General features: G+C 31.1%; 2 protein-coding genes across 2 annotated transcripts; one reads left to right on the forward strand and one right to left on the reverse strand.

Annotated features, from left to right (window-relative positions):
- Window positions 1-1343: 1343 nt before the first annotated feature.
- Window positions 1344-7318, reverse strand: LOC134830600 (WD repeat-containing protein 7). The gene is made up of 9 exons (XM_063844138.1): window positions 7005-7318; window positions 5975-6951; window positions 5226-5465; window positions 4944-5164; window positions 4388-4880; window positions 4191-4334; window positions 3590-3757; window positions 1723-3528; window positions 1344-1664 (listed from the first exon to the last, which is right to left on the reverse strand). The coding sequence occupies exons 1-9, from the start codon at window positions 7139-7141 to the stop codon at window positions 1492-1494; spliced, it is 4359 nt and encodes a 1452-aa protein (XP_063700208.1). The 5' UTR covers window positions 7142-7318; the 3' UTR covers window positions 1344-1491.
- Window positions 7319-8969: 1651 nt separating this feature from the next.
- LOC134829159 (protein artichoke-like) lies at window positions 8970-17166 on the forward strand. Its single transcript, XM_063842155.1, has 9 exons — window positions 8970-9899; window positions 9960-10571; window positions 10655-10746; window positions 11976-12818; window positions 12881-13248; window positions 15839-16085; window positions 16244-16635; window positions 16687-16878; window positions 16937-17166. Exons 1-9 carry the CDS (start codon window positions 8970-8972, stop codon window positions 17164-17166), a joined length of 3906 nt encoding a protein of 1301 aa, XP_063698225.1.
- Window positions 17167-22004: the final 4838 nt, after the last annotated feature.

Below are 22004 nucleotides of genomic sequence, written 5' to 3' on the forward strand. Positions count from 1 at the left end.
GTGAAAATTGAAGCATCATAAAATTTGATATTTTTAGCTTTGCACTTATCGTACAGGGTAAAATTTACATTCGTTTGAAAGATATGATTCAGAGCTACAAATTACAATAGGTCTCAATGCGTTTTGCGCAAAAATTAATTTACAGGAGCCCAAAAACAATTTTACGTATTTTTCTATGTGCAACATTGTTGCATGTGAAAATTGAAGCATCATAAAATTTGATATTTTTAGCTTTGCACTTATCGTACAGGGTAAAATTTACATTCGTTTGAAAGATATGATTCAGAGCTACAAATTACAATAGGTCTCAATGCGTTTTGCGCAAAAATTAATTTACAGGAGCCCAAAAACAATTTTACGTATTTTAAAATTACGTATTTTTCTATGTGCAACATTGTTGCATGTGAAAATTGAAGCATCATAAAATTTGATATTTTTAGCTTTGCACTTATCGTACAGGGTAAAATTTACATTCGTTTGAAAGATATGATTCAGAGCTACAAATTACAATAGGTCTCAATGCGTTTTGCGCAAAAATTAATTTACAGGAGCCCAAAAACAATTTTACGTATTTTAAAATTACGTATTTTTCTATGTGCAACATTGTTGCATGTGAAAATTGAAGCATCATAAAATTTGATATTTTTAGCTTTGCACTTATCGTACAGGGTAAAATTTACATTCGTTTGAAAGATATGATTCAGAGCTACAAATTACAATAGGTCTCAATGCGTTTTGCGCAAAAATTAATTTACAGGAGCCCAAAAACAATTTTACGTATTTTAAAATTACGTATTTTTCTATGTGCAACATTGTTGCATGTGAAAATTGAAGCATCATAAAATTTGATATTTTTAGCTTTGCACTTATCGTACAGGGTAAAATTTACATTCGTTTGAAAGATATGATTCAGAGCTACAAATTACAATAGGTCTCAATGCGTTTTGCGCAAAAATTAATTTACAGGAGCCCAAAAACAAAATTACGTATTTTAAAATTACGTATTTTTCTATGTGCAACATTGTTGCATGTGAAAATTGAAGCATCATAAAATTTGATATTTTTAGCTTTGCACTTATCGTACAGGGTAAAATTTACATTCGTTTGAAAGATATGGTTCAGAGCTACAAATTGAAGCGTTTTTTGAAAAAAAAAATTAAAACGGTCATGAAATTTTTCAAGTCAAGATCTAACAAACTTTTGATGGATTTCAAAGCTAAAATTGAATAAATATTCATTCTAAAGATGATATCTGTTCATATTGGGTCAATATTTGACGAAAAAAAAAATAAAATTCAAAAGGGAAATTTTTTTACAAGAAGGTAAGTAATTTTTTAAGCGTCTTGAAGTTAATAATCATCCTTTATTGCAACTGTGACTGCGTTTTAATAATAATAATAATAAGACTTCAACATTTTGTGAAACATGAATAATAATAATAAATTTTTCATAACATCAATAACTTTTTTTCTCCTAAACTTTTTTTTTTCTTTAGATATTGAATCGCGTCTCCGAGCCATCAGCCAACATGAGAGTAACGATTTTGTTGCTAATCCATATCAATTTTGCTAAACGCATCGGATTGAAGCGTGAAACGTCGGGAATGGGCGCTGTGGAATAACTTTTGACGCATTTCGTTTGTGACGAGCCCAAACCAAACATGCCTAAAAAGTAAAAATTATTTTTTTTAATCAATTTTTCGAAAAAAATTTTTTTTTTTACCTGTACTCGTTTGCCAGAATGCCAATTTGTTCTCTTCGCACGAATAACTTGCGAGATTTTTGCCATCGGGACTGAAAGCGAGTGCTGTAACGGGATGCGAATGCGCGGGAATCATCTGACACTTGCTTTGTCGTAACTCGTAAACTGCTAAATGTCCGTTCGTTGCTCCCGTGGCGATTCTTCGTGACACGCCGCAATGCGAAACTTGGTTGTATTTGCACAATGCGGGACAAACTTCTTGTAATCCCTTCGTTTTGAGGTCATGCATGTCGACACAATGCAAAATAATGTCGGTTGCTTCGATGAGGAGACTCGCCACGAGTGCTTGCATCTTTTCGATGAGCTCTTCGATGCACTGCAGAATCTCGGATTTCGCACGGAATAATACTGATTGCGTGAGAGGAACACTCAACGCTTGGGCGTTTTGTTGCGCGGCATTGTAACGAGCAACTTCGCGCGCCATTGTCGTGATAAAAACAGCGGGACGTGCTGTGGCGATGGCTCGAATGGAATAACGGGCCGTTCGACATGCATCTGCCTGCGGATTTAGGGGTAATTTGTAATTCAAACTCGGTAACAAGTGATGTGAGTCGCAACAAAGCTCCAAAAGTCCCAACAAAACTTTGCTGACATCCAAATAGGGCTCCCATACGATGAATCCGCGACCAATTAAATCAATGGCGGCACGTCGAAGGGGCGTAAAAGCGGGCAATTTGGGCGAAGTTGGCGCCAAAACAAGATGAGCTAATGCCAAAGCAGTTAATCGAGGCAAACTATTATTTCCGCCGAATATTTCCGATGTTGAACTGGCTCGTCGTTGATCAATCGCAGGCTTTTTTACGTTTTGCGGCACTTCATTTGAGATTTCTTGCCCAAATTCAGCGCCCAAAATGCCCAAAAGCACAACTGCTGTGCTCTGTTTCCGTTTCAACTCTGACAAACTCGAAGGTTTTCGAATCGCAATTTCTTCTTCGTCCTCATCGTCGAATTCCTCTTCTGCTGGTTCATTTGCCGGCGATCCGGGACCCGAATTATTTTGGTTATTTGTCGCGTTTTGAGGTGCAATTGGTTCGGTGTGTGTGTAAAGCGGCAAAAACTGCGCCCATGACTCAACGAGTTGTTTTCTGCCTTTTTTGCCCATTCGCTTCAACTCGCCCAACAGCAAATGTTGCGCCGCTTCACGAATTTCGATGCAATGATGTTGCCATCGTCGTGCCATCATCTCAACTTGAGGCTTTTGGAAGCTCTTAACCTCTAACGTTGAAATTTTTTCGGGCAACGTCAAGCAATGATGCGTCGACAACAAGCTCCAGCCTTGTTTGATTTGCGTTTGTTGCTGATTCACGAGTTTGTCGTGCGATTCTTCGGCATTTGCAGCCGCTGCTGCCTCCAATGCGCGATATTTCTCCAAAAATGACGCCATATTCATCGACATGAGGGTGTTCGATAACGCAACCATCGTCAACAAGTGATTCGAAGTCATCGTTGCACTCAATTCCCAATGCAAGCGAGACGTGAAAAGAGTGTTCAAGTCATTTTGTGTCTTCAATTCCGGATGTTTGTCGCGATTTTGCATCAACGAGTTCTGCCATGTTGGTAATAAGAGTGACATGTAACCGCCTTTCGAGAGTACGCCAAAGGAAACGGGAACTGTAGGACGAAGAAGACCGAGTTCTTCCTCACAAATTGCATCGAGCTTCGAATCGAGACCCCATGAATGGATCAACGAAAGGATTAGTTGAGCAACTTCCATCACGTGAGTCGTTTCCATGCGTGAAAGTGACTGTAAATTAGCTGCTCCGTTATCTAAAAATTGGAGTTTCGTGAAAATTCGGTTGAAAAGTTGAAAAATTTATTAAAAATTTACCTTTATTAGCGTTTTCGATGTTCTTCACGACGGATTCGACTTTCGCTTGTACTTTTGTACCGATATTTTCAGCACCTTCTTTGACTTTTGCTAATATTCCGTGCTTATCTTTGTCTTTTAAAATCTTCTCAGCATCACTCGCTTTTGCTTTTACACGCCCCAAGAAATCTGAAAAAAATATTAAAATTTTAGAAAAATCTTAAATATAAAATTTAATAAAAAAAGTGATTTTTTTCAAAAAATATTTTTTAAATTTTTATAATTTTTTTTTTATTTTTTTGATAATCTTAAATTATTTTTTTTTTTAATTTTTAATTTTTTTTAAATTTAAAAATTTTATTTTTTTTATTTTAAAAATTTTATTTTAAAAAATTTTATTTAGTTATTTTTGATTTTTATGTTTTGAAAATTTTTTTTAAAAATTTTTTTTTTGAAATTTTTTTTTTTTTAATTAAAAAAAAAATGATTAAAATTTTTCTTTAAATGAATTTTTTTAATTTTTTTATGAATTCAATTTTTTTTTTCAAAAATTAAATTTTTTAAAAGTTAAATTAATCCTCGTTAATTAAGGAAATTTAAATTTAATTTTTTTTTAATTTACCTGAAATTTTCTTTCCTGCATCTGAATGATGTTCATTCTTTTGAGCTGCTTCAATCGTACTTTGAACCATTTTTGCATATTCTTCGCTGTGCAACTCGAAAATGAGTCCTTCGATGTCAAAGAACAAAATGTGACTTTCCGCATCTGAAAAAAATTTCGTATAATTTTTGATTTTCTTTAAAAATTTCAAATTTTACCTTGAGGATTCGTTCGAATTCCTTGAATAATTAACGGACTACTTCGATTTTTCATGAGGAAATTCATATCCATCTGGTTATGCCCGTGCAATTGTTGCAATTGATGAATGCCTCGTTGCGTTGCGTGCTTGATTGCCGTCAAATTTCGATGTCGCAAACCACGGAAGAAGTGAACAGCGGGATTTGCCATTCCTGAATCCGTCAAAGATCCGCTTCCGCCAATTTCTTCAGCATTTTCGTCACATGCATTCATTACTTCTTCCGCCAACATCCCGTGAAGGACACGATCGAGATGCCCCGTTTCCATTTGCCAAATGTAAACGGTGCCGTCGGAGCAACCAACAATGAGGAAATCATCATGAGGGCGCCATTTGATGTTCGTAACGGGGAATAAATGACGACTTGCGAGCGTAATGCATTTTCGTTCTTGTAAACTGAGCAAAGCTACGGAATGATCTGAGGCGACGGAACAGATGCATTTTTGAATACGAGGCTAAAAAATTGATTTTTTGATGAAAATTTATAAAAAAAAAATTTTTAAAGGAAAATTTCTTACGCTACACGATCCCGGAGGAGCAAGCAGCTGCGTAATTTCTCCCGCATGAGTACAGAATCTGTGCAGCAAATTACCGCTGTACAAATCCCACAAACAAACCGAGAAATCCACACCGCCAGATACCAAATGCGATTTGTCATAACGTGGATCTGTCAAGGAAGGGCAAAGGAGACAATTTACTCGTCCATCGTGTCCTTGAAGTACTTGATGCGGAGGCCATCCTTTGAAAAAAACATAAAAAATTATAAAATTTGTTCGGTTTTTAGAGAATTTTTGACTTACCATTCAATTGATGAGGACCTTTAAGTAAGTGAATAGCAATAACTTGCGTTGCGGGAACAATTATAATTGAACCATCGTCTCTTCCAACAACTAATCTGCTTTGTTGAGGCAGATAAGTACTCGCTGTGATTTTAATTATGCTCTCTTGCGGTTCATTTAGTTGATCTAAGATGCCAATTGAAGGAGGATCCAAAATACGCCATGCTTCCAAAAGACTTGTTGAGAAACTTGATTTGACGACTGCAAGAACAAAAGGTAATTTTTTATTATTTTTTTTAAATTTTGAATTTTTTTTATCTTTAAATTTTTTATCTCGAAATTAATTTTTTTTTATCTCGAAATGAATTTTTTATCGTTCGAAATAATTTTTTTTTATTTCGAAATAGTTTTTTTTTTATTTCGAAATAGTTTTTTTTAACTTGAAATCATTTTTTTTTATCTCGAAATAATTTTTTTTTATCTCGAAATAATTTTTTTTAACTCAAAATAATTTTTTTTTAACTCGAAATAATTTTTTTTAACTCGAAATAATTTTTTTTAACTTGAAATAATTTTTTTTATCTCGAAATAATTTTTTTTAACTCGAAATTATTTTTTTTTTATTTCGAAATAATATTTTTATTTTGAAATAATTTTTTTTATCTCAAAATAATTTTTTTTATTTCGAAATAATTTTTTTTTATCTCGAAATGAATTTTTTATAACTCAAAAATGAATTTTGTCAACTTTTTAAACATAAATTTACTTACTTTGAGGTCCCTTCTTCGCATCTTCGATCGCTTTAATGCCTTCCGTTGTGAAATCAGGCACTTTCCATATCGTGATATGTCCTTCCGAGTCACCTTTGATCAATGAAAACTGCCGTTTTTCGTCAACTTCCGTTATTGAAACTTGAATTGCGGGCGGGCAAGACAACGGTTTCCCATCTCGCGTCGCTAACATGCAATACAACATTGGCGAGTCGTGATTCACCGAAGGTTGATGAAAATCCTTATTCTCCGGAACACTATTTGCCGGCAACCGATAAATATATCCTTTTCCGTCGTCCGAATAGAGCAACACCCGATCACTCGAAATAAAGTCGCCGCCCATCCAACGTTCTCCCGACGGGGCAATCACACTGCAAAGTATCGTAAAGTCTCCGGCGTCATAAATTTGCCAATATTTCGCGCAAACAATCAGGACAGTTCGTTGATTTTTCGCACAACATTTCATACTGATGGCATTCAAGCAGCGAATTTGCTTGGATTCGTTCTCGTAAATCGGCTCGGAATATTTGTTTTCGTTGCCAACGAGGGTCCAGACTTTTACGACGCCCGTTGTCGTGATCGCCAACACAACGTCGTCTTTGCGTTTGCACGGGCGAAGCACATGAAGAGCTGAAATCCAATCGGGATTCACTTTTGACGTCAGCGAAAAGAGAATTTCCAAACTAAAGGGATCCATGATGAGAATTTCGACGTAATATCCGTTGCAAAAGAGTCGAATATCATCGCATCCGCTCATCTGATACGCCTGCAAATTTGTGTGAACTTGAGGAATTTTCACCGTTTCAAGACATTTGCCGTCAACCAAGTCCCATAAACACATTTCGCCACTTTCTGACGAACTCACGATGTAATTGTAGTCAGGCAGGATCGAAGCCTTCGAGATACACAAAACGGGAGTCGTGTGTCCTATCAGCAAATAGCGCGGAGTCATCTTTTGTGTTGCATCATCAATTTGCCTGAAACGAAAAAAAAGTAAGAAAAAAATTTTTACAAAAAAATAATTTTTTACCAAATGACGATTTGTCCATCATAAGCTCCCGAAACTATGGATTTTTTGTCGTCCGTGAGATATATGCTCGAAATGCAGTGCGTTAAGGTATTTGGTCCCCAAAGAACCACTGGAACAACTAAATTGGAGCCCAGCATCGTATTACTATATTGTCTAATGCACGTTAACTTTTGGATTTTCGATTGTTTTTGTGGCGATCCACTCGACAGGCATCCAGGCTCGCGTTACGATGTGCTCGAGATGCGGATTCAACGATGTACAGAGGTAATAAATTAAAGAAAGTAAGCGACGGAAAATTTTTCTTCCTATCAAAATATTGATTATTTTCGAGTCAGCTGATTTCAGAGACGTAGCTACGGGCAAAAAAATCAAAAGGGCACAAAAAAATTTGAAATTATTTTTTTTTAATTTTTTCTTGAATTTAAAATTTTTTAATTAAATTTAATTTTTTTTTTTGAAAAAAATGGCTTATTTCAGCCCTCAAAAGCCTCAGGAGCTACATACCTGAATCTTCAGTCATTATGGATTTCTTTCAAAAGTCAGTTAAAAACCTCAACGATGTTCTAAAATTCGTCGTTTATTTCCTGAAGTCGCTTTTTTCACAGGAAATTCATGGAAAAGCGGAAATGAGTTGAAATTTTCCTCCATTTTCATCTATAAGGGAGAGAAAAATAGAATTATTTGCGCATGTAGAGCAATTATGGTAACATGGAGATGATAAAAATTAAAAAAAAAGAGGAATGAGACATAATTTTGGGTGACATGAATGCGAAAGGATGAATTTTTTTTAAAGTTTTTATGAAATCATAACTAACGAGCTTCTAAAATGCGTAAAAAAATTGTTCAGAGAAGAAAATTTTTAATGAAATTTCAACTCAAATCAATTTTTAAAGCAATTTTTGAATAGAAAAATGCTTTAAAATTCAATTTTTAAAGAAAAAATTAACTTTAAGACCAAATTTTCATCAAAAATTTATTTTTTTTTTCTTAAAAATTTTAGTTTTAAATAAAATTAATTTAATTTAATTTTTTAATTTAATTTTAATTTAATTTAATTTAATTTAAATAATTTTAATTTAAAAAAAAAATAATTTTTAATAATTTTTTTTAATTTTTCGTCTTTTAGCTCAAAAAAAAAAATTTTTCATGTCAAAATTTCATAATTTTTGGTTCAAAAAAATTTTTTACCGTTATTGCTTTTAAACATTTGACCTTCAAAATATACTTCATAACATTAAAAATCTCCCAAAAACTCTTCAGAGCTTTGAATTTCTTCAAAAAATTCATCTACCGTTATTATTTTTTCATTTTAAGCCATCATAAGCCGCATGAACACAACAAAACGTCAAAGTTAAGTCACCGTCGGCTGCAAATGAACATTTTAAAGAAAGTGAAAGTACAATACAAGAAACTTAACAATACCAAAAACTTCAGTTCTCGCTCAAAATTATGAGTTTAAACAAAAACAATGAAGATTTTTATATTTTTTCTCAATTTTTTACTTACCTTTGCTGTTTACATCGATGAAGATACCCCAATTAGGTAAGAATTCCCTCAAAAACCCTCGTTATAAAATTATTTTCTAACAATTTTTACAGCGTACCACAAATTTGGCCTTGTAAATATACGGAAAATGTGAATGTTACTAAACGAGTTGTTGTCAAATGCGAATCGCTCAATCTCGCAACTCTTGGACCAATTCTCAAAAAATTCGGAGACATCAAAATCCATCGTCTTGACTTACTTGAACATCAATTTTGTAAGTTAAAAAAGTTCATTGACCTTTAAAATTCAATTTTTAATTTTTTTTAAGTAATTTTCCCACTCACATTAAATGATGACTTCATTTTTTTTGTATTTTTTTTAGCTGTTTTGTACGGAAGTTTGTTTCACACGACAATTTTGGAGGAATTGTACTTTACGGATACTCCCTTAACGAGAATTGATGATTTTGTGTTGAAACCAATGAAAGATGACTTGAAAATTTTGTCATTTATCAACACGAATTTAACTGAATTTCCAACTGAAGCATTGAGGCCCTTGACGAATTTGAAGTTTTTAAAGATCGATGGAAGCGAAATCACGAAAATCGATAAAAACTCGTTCACGAACCTGTCTTGGAGTGGCATTGTTGAGACAATTCACTTGACGAATGGAGCAATTGCCGATATCGAAGCCGGAAGTTTCGTGCCTTTTAAGAAGTTGAAGCGACTTTATTTGAACAATAACAAGCTTACGGTACTGAAAAAGAACCAATTTCAAGGTTTACGTGAAGTAGAGTCGCTCGATTTGAGTCACAATGAAATTATTAAAGTTGACACGTCGCACATCGGGGATTTGAGTAAACTTGTGTACTTTAATGCATCCCATAACCAACTTACGGAGATCTCACGAGGAGCATTTGCACGAAATTCGGTGTTGAGACTTCTTAATTTGGCTCATAACAAGATAAAACGACTCGATCAGCACAGTTTTCGTGGCATGCGGTTCTTAAGTCGACTTTTTTTGAACGATAATGCCATCACAGATGTCAGTCGAGGCACGTTCGAGTCTGTAAAAAGGATAGGAGTTATTAATTTGGCACGAAATTTGATCACAAAAATCGATTTTGGGATGTTTTTTGAATTAAATTACGTGGAAACGATAGATATGGCGGAAAATCGAATCACGGCGATATCGAAACAGGCTTTTAAGGACTTGTACTTGACGAGTATCAACATTTCGCATAACCAAGTAAGCGTAATGGAGCAAGGAGCCTTCGAGAATTGTGTAAACATGACTTTGTTGGATTTGTCCCATAATAATATCACGGATTTCGTGAAGGGAGTCTTTGATGAGAACTCGTATCCGGGAGAATTTAACCTTTCGTACAACTTTTTGACCAATTTTTCAAGAGTAAGTTCTAAAAAAATAATTTTTCATTATGAAAATTTTAATTTTTACCTCAATTTTTAGATTCCTTTGGCTCATATGACAGGAATTCGCTTTTTAAATGTCTCCTTTAACAACATTTCGACAATTCCAAAGCAAACTCAACTCAAATTATACGAATTACATACAATAGATGCCTCGCACAATGTCATTACGGAAATTTATGACAACATTTTTCAACCCGCCATCGCTTTGCGGTTCCTCAATTTGAGTTACAATGCCTTGGAAAAACTCAAAGTGTCGACTTTTGGTGCCATCACGACTTTACTTCAGCTGGATTTGAGTCACAATCGATTGAAAATCGTGCCAAAAGACACTTTTATCAAACTCGTGTCACTTTTCCGTCTCACATTGTCCCATAACTTGCTCGAAAAGATGATTACGCCGTCCTTGGCACTCAGTCAGCTCGATTTTAGTCACAACCAGTTGTCGGCGATCGATGCTTCTGTCTGGCCAGTGATGAATGCATTACTTACGCTAGATTTAACGAACAATACGCTTAATGATAATCTCGTGGATGAAAATTTTGCCAGTTTGCTTACGCTGCGGGAGCTGCATTTGTCGCACAATAACATCACAAAAATATCAAAAGGAAGTTTCAGAGGACTAAATACATTACAATACCTCGGATTAAGTGTGAGTTGTGTTTTTCATCTTTCTCTCTCGTCTGTGTTCTTTTGTAATAATTTTTATATGAAATTTTTTATTCTCGTTTGAAGAACAATCAAATTACTGAAGTGGAAAAAGACGCATTTGGAAAAATGTCAATATTTGTATTAAACCTGCATGAGAACCGTATTACGAAAATAAGGTTGGTTGTTTGTTGTTTTTCGCTCTCATCATACTTTTTAACTTTTTAAGTGCGATTTTGCGAGAAAAATTTGATAAATTTGCCGTGAAAATTGATTTTTTGGTTGGATATGATTTATTTTTCATTTAAAAAATATAAAAATTATTTTTCAAGAAAATTATTTTTTTTTATTTTAAAAGATTTTAATTAAAAAAAAATCATAAAAAATTTTCGACAAAATAAAAAAAAATCGAAAAAAAGATAATTTTAAATAAATTAGCAAAAAAATATTAAAATATAAAATTTTGTTAATATTCAATATATTAATACAGATAATTTTTTTTTGAAAAAAATTTTTATTTAAATATTCAAAAAAAAATTTCATACGAAAAAAATTAATAATATTAAAACGTTAAAAAATCTTAAAAATAATAATTTTTACAAAATTTATTTTTTTTGTATTTCAAATCTCAATAAGAAAAAAAAATTTTTTTAGTTAAAAATATTTATTATTTTTTTGTATTTTAAATATGTATTTTGTTTACTTTAAAAAATTTATAAAATTTTAAAAATTCATAAAAAATTGATGAAATTTACAAAATAATTCGAATATATGGAGCTCAAAAAATAATAATTTTGAAAAAAATAGAAAAAAAATATTTTTGGTAGAAAAAAAGTTTTCATTAAAATTTTGAAAATTTTCTATATTAATTTCGAAAAAAAATAAAAAAAATAAATAAATAAAAATAAAAAAAAAACATATACTACAAATATTTAAAAATTTAAATTTAAGAACATTTTCTCATATAATTTTTTTGTAAAATTTTTGAAGACAAAATTTTTTTTCTATAAAAAATTAATATTGAGATAATTAAAAATTTTTTTTCCAAAAATTTTGAAAAAATTCAGTAAGTAATATTAAAATGTTGAAGCTTGAAAAATAATATTTTTGGAAAAATAACAAAAAAATATATTTTATTAAATTTAATTCAAATTATGTCAATATTAATTTTAATTTTTTATAGAAAAAAAATTGTTTAAAAAATTTTGCGAGAAAATTATACGAGATAATGTTTCAAAATTTAAAATTTTAAATATTAATTTTTTTATTTTATTTTTATTTATTTATTTTTTTTTCGAAGAAAATAACGAAAAATATAATTTTCAGCTTTAAATTTATTATTTAAATTCAAGGCAATTTTGTAAAATCTTAAAAAACGAAAAACTTACAAAAAATCTTTCTTTTTCAGTGACTTATCCTTCATGAATTTGGGCGTCTTGTCAACACTTAATCTCTCCTCCAACGAAATTCAGCACTTGCCGAGCGAATCTTTCCGCGGAATGCTGTCCCTCAAAATCATCGACTTATCTGACAACAAAATCGAACGCACGGAAAACAAAACTCACAGCGTTTTCGAGCCCCTTTTGAATCTGGAAGAGATTCATTTGCGCAAAAATCGCATAAGTTTCCTGTCCAAAGTCAGTATTCCGTACAATCAATGGTTCGCCTACAAAATCCGCTATTTGGACTTGAGTTACAACATCATGCCAATTCTAACGAACGACATTACCATCGGGACACAAAATTTGGAGCACTTGAATTTATCTCACAATTACGTTCAGGAGATTCGGGTTGGAGTTTTAGGAAAAATGGCTTCCCTGAAGACTTTGGATTTGTCCTTTAACAATATTCGGGATTTTAATCAGACTTTTGCGCCGAATTTTAAGAAGCTTTATTTGCAAAATAATAAAATGCACACGCTTTCGTGGAGTTATTTGGCGAATTTGACAAATTTGGAGGAGCTGGATTTGAGATTTAATAATATGAGTCGCTTGAATGACAGTTTGTTGCTGAAAGTTCAAGCCGGGATGAAAATGTCGGTAGAAGGAAACCCTCTGGAGTGCGATTGTCAAATGAGACCTTTTGCTGTAGCAGAAAAATCCAATAAAACTGTCAAATTGGACTTTGATAAGGCGATGTGCAATGGTCAGGTGATCGAAGAAATCCCGGATGAGATGATGGTTTGCTCTGACGACGTAAAAGACGAAATTTACAACCATTTGACGGGATTGCAGTTCAAAGTTGTTCGATTGTAAGTAAATTTTTTCCTTCATTTCTGAATGATGTAAGAATTTTTCCCTTTTTCTCTCGTAGTACAAAAGGTCTTCTTTGGTTTAGTTGGCAAATCAAAGGCACCGGCGACATTGCCGACTTTTACGTGAATGTCCGAAATATTGATGACCGACAAACATTACACGAATTTCACATTCCATACGATCAGCGCACCGCAAACATTTCGCTCGGCAATTTCGCAGCCGACAACATGGAAGTTTGTCTGTTGAGCACCGATAGCACGGGAAAAATCGATAAATATGACAAGCATCAGTGCTTTGATTTGCACGCCGAATGGAAGATGCTCAACAAAAAGTGTTACCGCAACGCAGGGCGACATTGTGACATCTTCGATGCGAAGCAAAATGCATTCAGGATGCTCTCGACGAGTGATGGCACGACAATTAACGGTAGCGGAATGTTGCTACTTCTTGGGGTTGCGTTCGTGCAAATATTATTGAATTGGAGGTTTTTGTAGTCGATTTGCTACTTTAGTCATTGCAAAGTTCATCAAAGCTTTATTAATATTTGAGATTAAAATTTATTTTTATACGAAAAGTTAAAAAAAGTTGTTTTTCTTAAGGATTTTTTGTAACAATGGAAAAGTGAAAAGTATAATGACTTGAGAAAAGTTTTTAAATTTTGCTTTTAAAAATTAAAGAAAGGTAATAATATTGAAATTTTCCTTTAATTTTGTTAAGTTTTCTTTATTTTCATGAAAATATCAGTTTAAATTTTATTATTATTTAAAAATTAAAATAAAATTTCTTAAAAAAAAAAATATGAAAAAATATTTTTTTATTTTTCTTGATGAATTGAATATTAAGTTGAGTGTTAAATTGAAGCAAAATAATAAATAAAAATATTTTTTATATTTTTTTTTTGTTTCAGAAATTTTTTGTTCAACTGTAATTTTTATGAAGCCAAGAAATTACCTTTTATTTAATTAAAAAAAAAATTAAAAAGAATTTTTTGTTCTTAAAATATCTCATGAAATGGAATTTTTTTAAAAAAAAAAGTTCATAATTTCTTAAATTTAAAAAAAATTCGTTAAAATTTTCTTGAAAATACAATAAAAAAAAGTTTTTCTTAAAAATATCTTAAATTTGTCAAAATTTTTTGGAACATAAAAAAATCTATAAAAAATTAATGATCTTTAATTTTTTTAAATTTTTATTAAACAAAAACAAAATAATTTCTTTTTAAAAATTTTCATAAGAAATTTTAAAATAAATTACAAAAATTTATTTTTTTTATTCAAAAAAAAAAAATCTTGAATCATGAAAAAATATTTTTTTATATATTTTGCTTTAATTTAACATTCAAACTGTAATTTTCTGAAGCCAAAAATAAAATTTTCTTAAAATTATTTTTTTAAGTAAAATTCATTGAATTTTGAAGTTCATGCAAAAATTAACAATTTTTCATTAAATAGCGAAAATCAATCAATTTTTTTATTTTTTTTTTTATTAAATTAGAAGAAAAAAGTTTTCATTAAAAAAAATCTTAAATTTGTCGAAATTTTCTTAAACATAAAAAAATATGAAAAATCCAAAAAATTTCATTAAAAATTAAATTTTTGAAATATTTTTCTTAATTTTTATTAAACAAAAGCTAATTAATTATTTTTCAAATATTTTCATAAGAAATTTATAATTTCTTCTAAAAAAAGATATTTTTTCTCAACATATAAAAATAACTACTTTTTAATAATTTTTTTAAATTTTCACTTTAAAATTGAACTAAACGATATTTAATCTTTCATCTTAAGAATTTTAAAGAAATTCATTAAATTTCTTAACAAAAAATTCTTTTCTGTCTCTTCATTAACGAATTTTCCATCAAATTTCCATAAAAATTCTTCTCCGTCGGAACATCAATCCAAATTTTTCTTTCAAATTTCGCTTTTCGCACTTGAATAAATTGCCTTCACAAAAAAAAAATAATTTGTCGAAACCTCGTTGTTTTTCAATACTTTTACAATGTTCACAAAAGCGACGATGAAAAAAAGAGACGCAGAACTTTTAAAGTGAAATGTTGAAAATAAATTCGTTGCATGCCTCATACCCGAAAAAAAATCGCTTCTTACATTTTTTTTTCCAACATCTGCCGAGTTCAAGTCGTCGTCGTCGTCGAATTTTCGTCGACACGCAGTAGCAAAACAGGAGCAGGCACAAAAAAAAACAACAACATGGTGGATAAATATTTATGAATGAATCTGTACGACAGAGCACGACGACACGAACAGCAAGCACATTGGATACTGCTCCTGCGAGAAATGTGTGTATAAACTTTGAATGTAGTTTGCTACTTCATTGTTTGTATTGTTAGCTGTTATTTCATCCCTGATTCTATTGAAGTAAGTAAAATAACAAATAAATTTTATAATATGTAAAAGTTCCAACCTTCCTGTCCACCATTTATCCTTGTTATTCTCTTTATCCTTGTTACTCTCTTTGTTCGTGCCATATATAGCGCTGCGCCGCCGAGCATACGACGAACGACACACGACGGAGAGGGAAAAGTTGGATGGGCTTGTTTTGCTGGGGCGGTTATAGATAAATATTGTGTTAAAATTGAAATAGAATTTTGATAGTAGTATGTTAAATATTTTGCATTCAATACAAGGCATTCAATAACAACATCCTACACGTATCGGTTGATTTTATTTTCGTACTTGATTACTTACTGAAATAATAACATTTAATTCGCTCCGTGAGAATATTAATTCGCTCGCAACATGTAACGACGCTGTAACGGATTTTCCTCTTCTAAAAAAAATTTAAAAAAATAAAAATTAAAAAAAAAAAATAAAAAATAATTTTTGGAAAAAAAAGTGAAAAATTTAAAAAATAAAAAAAAATATTTTAATAAAATTCCTGTGAAAAGTGAAAATTAAATAAAATAAAATAAAAAATTACATTAAAAAAATAAAAAATTGGAAAAAAAATTAATGTCAAAAGAATCAAGTTACCGTAGAATAACAATTTTTACACACAGCAACAATGCACAGTGCAGCATCGTCTCCTCTCACAATCTCTCCGTTGGATCTAAGGCCATCCCTTTCCGACTCACCGACACTCTCGAACAACAACAACAGCATTTCGTCGGCGTCAGCCAATGAGAAGCAGCGTCCTCCTTATGCGAAACCTCCCTTCTCGTACATCGCATTAATTACCATGGCAATACTTCAATCACCGCAAAGGAAATTGACGCTTAGTGGAATTTGTGAATTTATTATGGCAAGGTAATAACCACACAAACATACATGATGTAACGTAATTATTACATTATTTAACTTACAAACAACTCTTGAAAAATTTTTTTTTGTAATTTTTCTAAATTATCACAATTATGCCCGCAATTATTTTAACTTTTTTTTTGTTTTTCGATCGATATGCACAGATTCCCGTATTACAAGGAAAAATTTCCCGCATGGCAAAACAGTATTCGACACAATTTGAGTCTCAACGATTGTTTTATCAAGGTTCCGCGCGAACCTGGGAATCCAGGAAAAGGAAATTTTTGGACTCTGGACCCATTGGCGGAAGATATGTTCGATAACGGAAGTTTTTTGAGACGTCGAAAGCGTTATAAGAGAACTGCTATTTCGCAAAATATGCATTTTTCGCCGATTTTTGGGAATTTTGCTCCTTTTTGGATACGGAAGCCTGTTCCAATGTTGCCCATGCAATTATCTCACAGTAATTTTAACATTTTTAACGAGAACGTGGATGATGTTAGCAGTAATAATAAGATGGATGGATGTTGTGTCGATGGAAAATCTTTTGCTAAAGGTTTGTAAATTTTTTTTAAATAATTTTTTTTATGAAAAATGATTTTTTTAGACATTTGTACAGAAAGTTCGGCGGGAAATGCGAGTTACAGCTCAATTGATCAGAATATTTTAACACTAAGTAAGCGAAATAATAATTTTGCGAGAGTTTATGATAACAGCTCCGAAGAGGATGAAGTAGATGTTGATGAAATAACCGAGCAAAAAAGTATTTTTGGGGCTTTGGATCATTCAAAAGTTTTGTGTAAGTAATTTTTTTGTTAATTTTTAAACGAAATTTTTTCAAAAAAATTAAATTTCAGATAAGAGAAAACCCGATCCCGTCGGCGACAGATACGAAGCCAACAACTCACCAGAAGAATGTCAATTTAGTTCAGCAATTTTTGCACAAAACTTCTCAACGAGTCGTCACAAAGACGACGGAACGCTCGAAGATAGTCCGCATGGAGGCGATATCACGTCAAATCGACATCGAAAACTCGACGTGTTCAGTATAGAAAACTTAATTGGCGAAAATATCGAAGGCAGTTAGAAAATACAAACAACAACAAACAACTAAACGACTTGCAATTACATTGGCTGGAAAAAAATCTCCTAACGACAGTTTAATTTTGTGTTAGATGAACTTATTGTTGTACAATTTTGATGCTGTTATTTACGGACGATTGATTAAATCTCTTGAATTATTTCTCTCACTCGCATTCGACGTACTATGGCAACGAAACAGAACAAAAAAGTGACAAGTCCGTAAGTTACAGTCTTTTAATTCCTCTTCATTTATTTTTTGACATGAAATTATATGTGACATGATTTTTGAAATTGTATCTGAACTTACTTATAAAAAAAAAAGTTAGAAATAGAGGATTGATTACTATTATCACTGTACAATTGAGTATCAACTAAGTATTATTCGATGATAAGTTAAAAATATGTGAAAAATTTAAAAACTTAATAAACTGATCAAAAATCAACGTGAAATTTTTTAGTGAAATTCAGATAAAAGTAAGTAAAGTGCATTTTTTGTAAGAAAAAATTAAAATTTTAGCTCCTATTTGTTGTCTGTCTGTTTATCATTTTTAACTTTTTTTTTAATATTTTTTTTTTTTTTTAAGTTTTAATTTTCAGGTTTATTCGATTTTGAGACAAAAATGAATTTTTTACATCCCGAAGAAAAATTTAAGAAACTTATAACTTTTGGTCAAATACTTTTATTGATTTCTTCATATGACAAAGGAAATATTACATTCAAATAAAAATTACAAAAAAAGTTACATTCAATGATGAACTCAAGATTAAAGATAACCGCTTAATAAGATAAACGCTTTTCGGATCATCTGAAATATTTACCGATAGGAGCATTATTATACGATAATCGTCAAGCCGAAATCCTTAAGCCTATCCTCAGTTGCAGCTGGTTAATGAACAAGATTCTATTATTGTGCCATTAAAGTTGGACCTGCATGTCAGAATAAAAATCATTAAGGAGAATTATCAGAAATACCAATAGTACTGAACGAATGATCAAAATCTATTGCCATAAGAACGAGCATTCCAAATTTTTGAAAGCCTCTTCTATAAAAGAAAAGTATTTTCTGTTCAAGCTAAATAATAAGCTGTTAACTTTTCGCGATATAACTCAATTTTTTAAGAACACTATCCTCTTCTTATGCTTTATTATTATAAAAGATCTAAATTTTTACAATAATTTTCCCAGTTTTCCTCATCAAAAACAATTTCAGCAAAATTTTTTAAGAACATCGAACTTTTTTTTTATCAAAAAGCACTTGAAAATCTTTTTAAGAATCCTTTTGAAAATCCATATAAGAAAAAAAAAGACTTCAAAAAATTTAAAGTATAAATGCGCTCAAGTCTTCAACATCCTTCCATGTAAAAAAATTATTTTCTCACAAAAATTTCAACTTTTTTTTCGCTCGAAGCTTATTCAAATTCATTAAAATCCATTTCTAAGCTCTTTAATGCCCTTAACCATCATAACATGTTTTTGATCGCGTTATTTGAACTCCTACACAAAGAATCACTGCAAAATTGAATTCTCGTAATCTATTTATTTTATCTCAGAAAGACAAATATTGTCATCCTCCTTTCTTGTTTTCAAACTGCTTTTTGTTACTGTTTTGCGACACAATATATTAATAAAATGAGTGCTTTGATCGTGTCTGATTAGATTTCTATCAACATGAGATACGGAGGACGAGCGTTAATATAAAAAACTTGTAAGACTTTAATCAAACATTCATAAGGTTGAGACACGTGTGCAAACAGATTTGTTTCTCATGATATGGCAATTGTCGCGTTTCGCTAACACTTTGTAACAACATCATTTTCGCCATGTAATAATAGTTTGTTTTATTTAATTTTCGGCTTGCTTATTTTTATTCGGCATGATAATTGATTTTTAATGTGAATCACTCCTTCTAATCTTTTGTTTGTGCAACGAATTGTGAGGGTACTTGATGTTTTTTTTTAAATGAAAGTTTATTTTTTTTATCTGACGTCTTTTTGGGATCTGAACAAAGAACAATTATTGTTTTAAAAAGTGAACAGAAGTTGTAGAGCTGCGTCAAGGATCAATTTAATATTGCAATAATCCGTTTTTATTGCTTACCAGCGTTTTATTTTGTCTGAAAGAAAGACGGAATAAAATGAACAATAGAGAGGAAAATATATCAAGGACATTTAAATAAATCGCTATATGTGAAAAGGCACGGAAAATTTACTCAACTCTGGTGAATTAATGCTCTCTTATTGCATTGTTTACTCAAAAACTTTTATCGTCATAACAAAGGATTACTATTAAACTTATACACTTGGCACAATATATGAATTACAAAAGACTCGGTAATGATAGGGGACGTTATTCGAACGATTTGTTAGGGTGACCCAAAATTCATTGCCAAAAATCTCTTATAAAGTGAGAAATTTGAAAAAAATGTTCTCTCTATGAAATGTAAGTAAAGAGTGGGAAACCAATCCTAAATCCAACATTATTTGTACACATCTTATTGAAAAACAGCAAAATTTGATTACACGTGCAGCGCATAGAGCAACACGTTGAACAGGTTCAAATCCCTTAAATATGGGCTTAACGGAAAATGATGTTTGGTTTTATATTAAAATGATACGATCTGCAAATTTTTCGTCGGATAAAGTGAATCTCCAATAAAAATATAACAATAAATCATGGTCTTTAGGGTGACAAACGAGCGAATTAGCATTTGTCTCTTCTCCGTCGTATCCCCATTCAACGAGAGACACTTGAAGCAATTTTCAACGTCGAATGAATTTTCATCATATGTTGTTATCGTCGCCGAGTGATAAATTTCACGCCTTTGTAAATCTTTGAGGACTCTTATAAACGTTTTTCTGCACAAAAGTAGTTTACTATCTTTGGGTAATTGAATGATCAACGTGTCCTTAGTTACTCTCAATTCAAACGTTGTTGGATGAAACGAAATGAAATTTATTCAAAAGGATGATGATTAAATTATTATTAAATTTTCGAAGGCAAATTTACAGACAAAGGTTTGACGAGAACGTGGGTTGGTTGAGTGACGTGACGTTTTAAGAGAGCGAGAGATGATGAAAGAAAGGGGATTTTCTCGAGATGTGATAAAATGTTTGAGCGAAGGTGAATTTTTCTCGTTTTGTAGACAATGACGAGCGAATGTGAAACGTAAAAACGCTTAATGAAAAATCATCAATTGGTCAATAACCTTGTTTTTTCATTTATTTATGTTTTGGCAACGACTGTGAAAATTTTTTTGAAGGTAAGTTCAATATTTTTTTTTAATTACCGTAATGTAGATAATTCTTATGGAAAAAAATCAGTTAAAAATTTAAAAAATGCTAATAATTAATGGAACATCAATTTTGAAGTTAATATAAGAATATTCTTAAAATCTTTATTTTTTTTATAAACTTTTGGATTTTTTTTTCGCAAATTTTAAATAATTTTTCAAAAAATTAATTAATAACAATTCATTAAAAAATAATTCATTACATAAAATTTTGTTAAAAATATTAAAAAAATTCAAAATTTTGTTAAAAATTAAAAATTAAAAAAAAAATTAAAATTTGATTTTTTTTTAATTATTATAGTATGAGAAAAAGAAGCTTTAATCGCCTGATGAATTGAAAGAATTAAATTAAAAATTCATTTTTCACCATTTTTGTCGTAAAAATCTTTGAAAATCTAAAAAAGTTCCTTTGTAAGTATTTTTCGTTGAAAAAATTCTTCAAGCGAAATCTTTAAAAATTAATTAAAAACTCAAAATTTCAGCTTTAAACTAATTTTCGAAGATAATTTGCATGAAAATCATCCGACGGTAATTTTGTCATTACGTTAACTTGAGCAACTTCAATGAGCTTCAACTTCAATTCATACACTTCAATGTTCAATCAACGAAAATAATTGTCGAGTCCAAAAGCAAAACATTGTTGAACATGAAAATCGATGACAAACATGCCAATATAGACGTTCTGTGTTGAGTTTTTAATGAAAAAAAATTTCAATATACGAATCGTTTGCATGAAATTCAATGAAAAACAAAAATTTCCCCCTTTTCAATTTCCATCGTAAATGAAAAAATTGAAAAATGAGGGAAATTTCGTTTCATTTTCAAATTTCCCTCATACAAAAAAAATATTTGAAATAATTTTCCGGTAACATAGCAACATTAACATTCGATTTTCTTATTTTTCAGATGAAAAATGGCAAGTTTGACGGAAATTCGTTTTCTTGTAGAGCAATTGAGATTAACGAGTGGCTTTAATGTTAGTTCTTCATTAAAAATTTGTCAACAGGACTTTAAAAAGCCATTAAAGGTAAGTTTTTATGCCTTTTTAAACAATTTTTTAAATATTTTCTTTTAGATTTTGAAGGAAATTGTCTCAAAATTGAATTTTGACATTCTTGATGAACTCCCAGAGTTACAAATTCTCGTCGAGCTCGTGTGTTATCTGTTCCAAAACGTACTTTTCTCACAAAAAACTCATTGGATCTTCAAAGATAAGCAAGTTTTGAAATTAGAATCCTGTTTAATGAAGTTTTTCTCTTGTGTTCCTGCAACAAAACGAGTTTTCGTCATCGACACCATCGTAAAATATTTGGATTCAACCAATTTGTGGCATTTGGAGTACATTAGCGGGCGACTTTTTTGGATTTTGTTACTTTGTGACTTTGAATCTGAATTTATTTTGACCGCTTTTGTGGATTACATTGAAAAATTGTTGCACGTGGAGTCGTTTCAAGTAGCGATCGATGCTCTTCTCGTCTTTAACAAGATTTTGACGATGCAAAGCAAATGGGAGAACATTCATTTTCCCGATGTGACGCACTTTTTGAGGCTT

Source organism: Culicoides brevitarsis, chromosome 2, assembly GCF_036172545.1.
Source record: "Culicoides brevitarsis isolate CSIRO-B50_1 chromosome 2, AGI_CSIRO_Cbre_v1, whole genome shotgun sequence".
Classification (NCBI taxonomy): domain Eukaryota; kingdom Metazoa; phylum Arthropoda; class Insecta; order Diptera; family Ceratopogonidae; genus Culicoides; species Culicoides brevitarsis.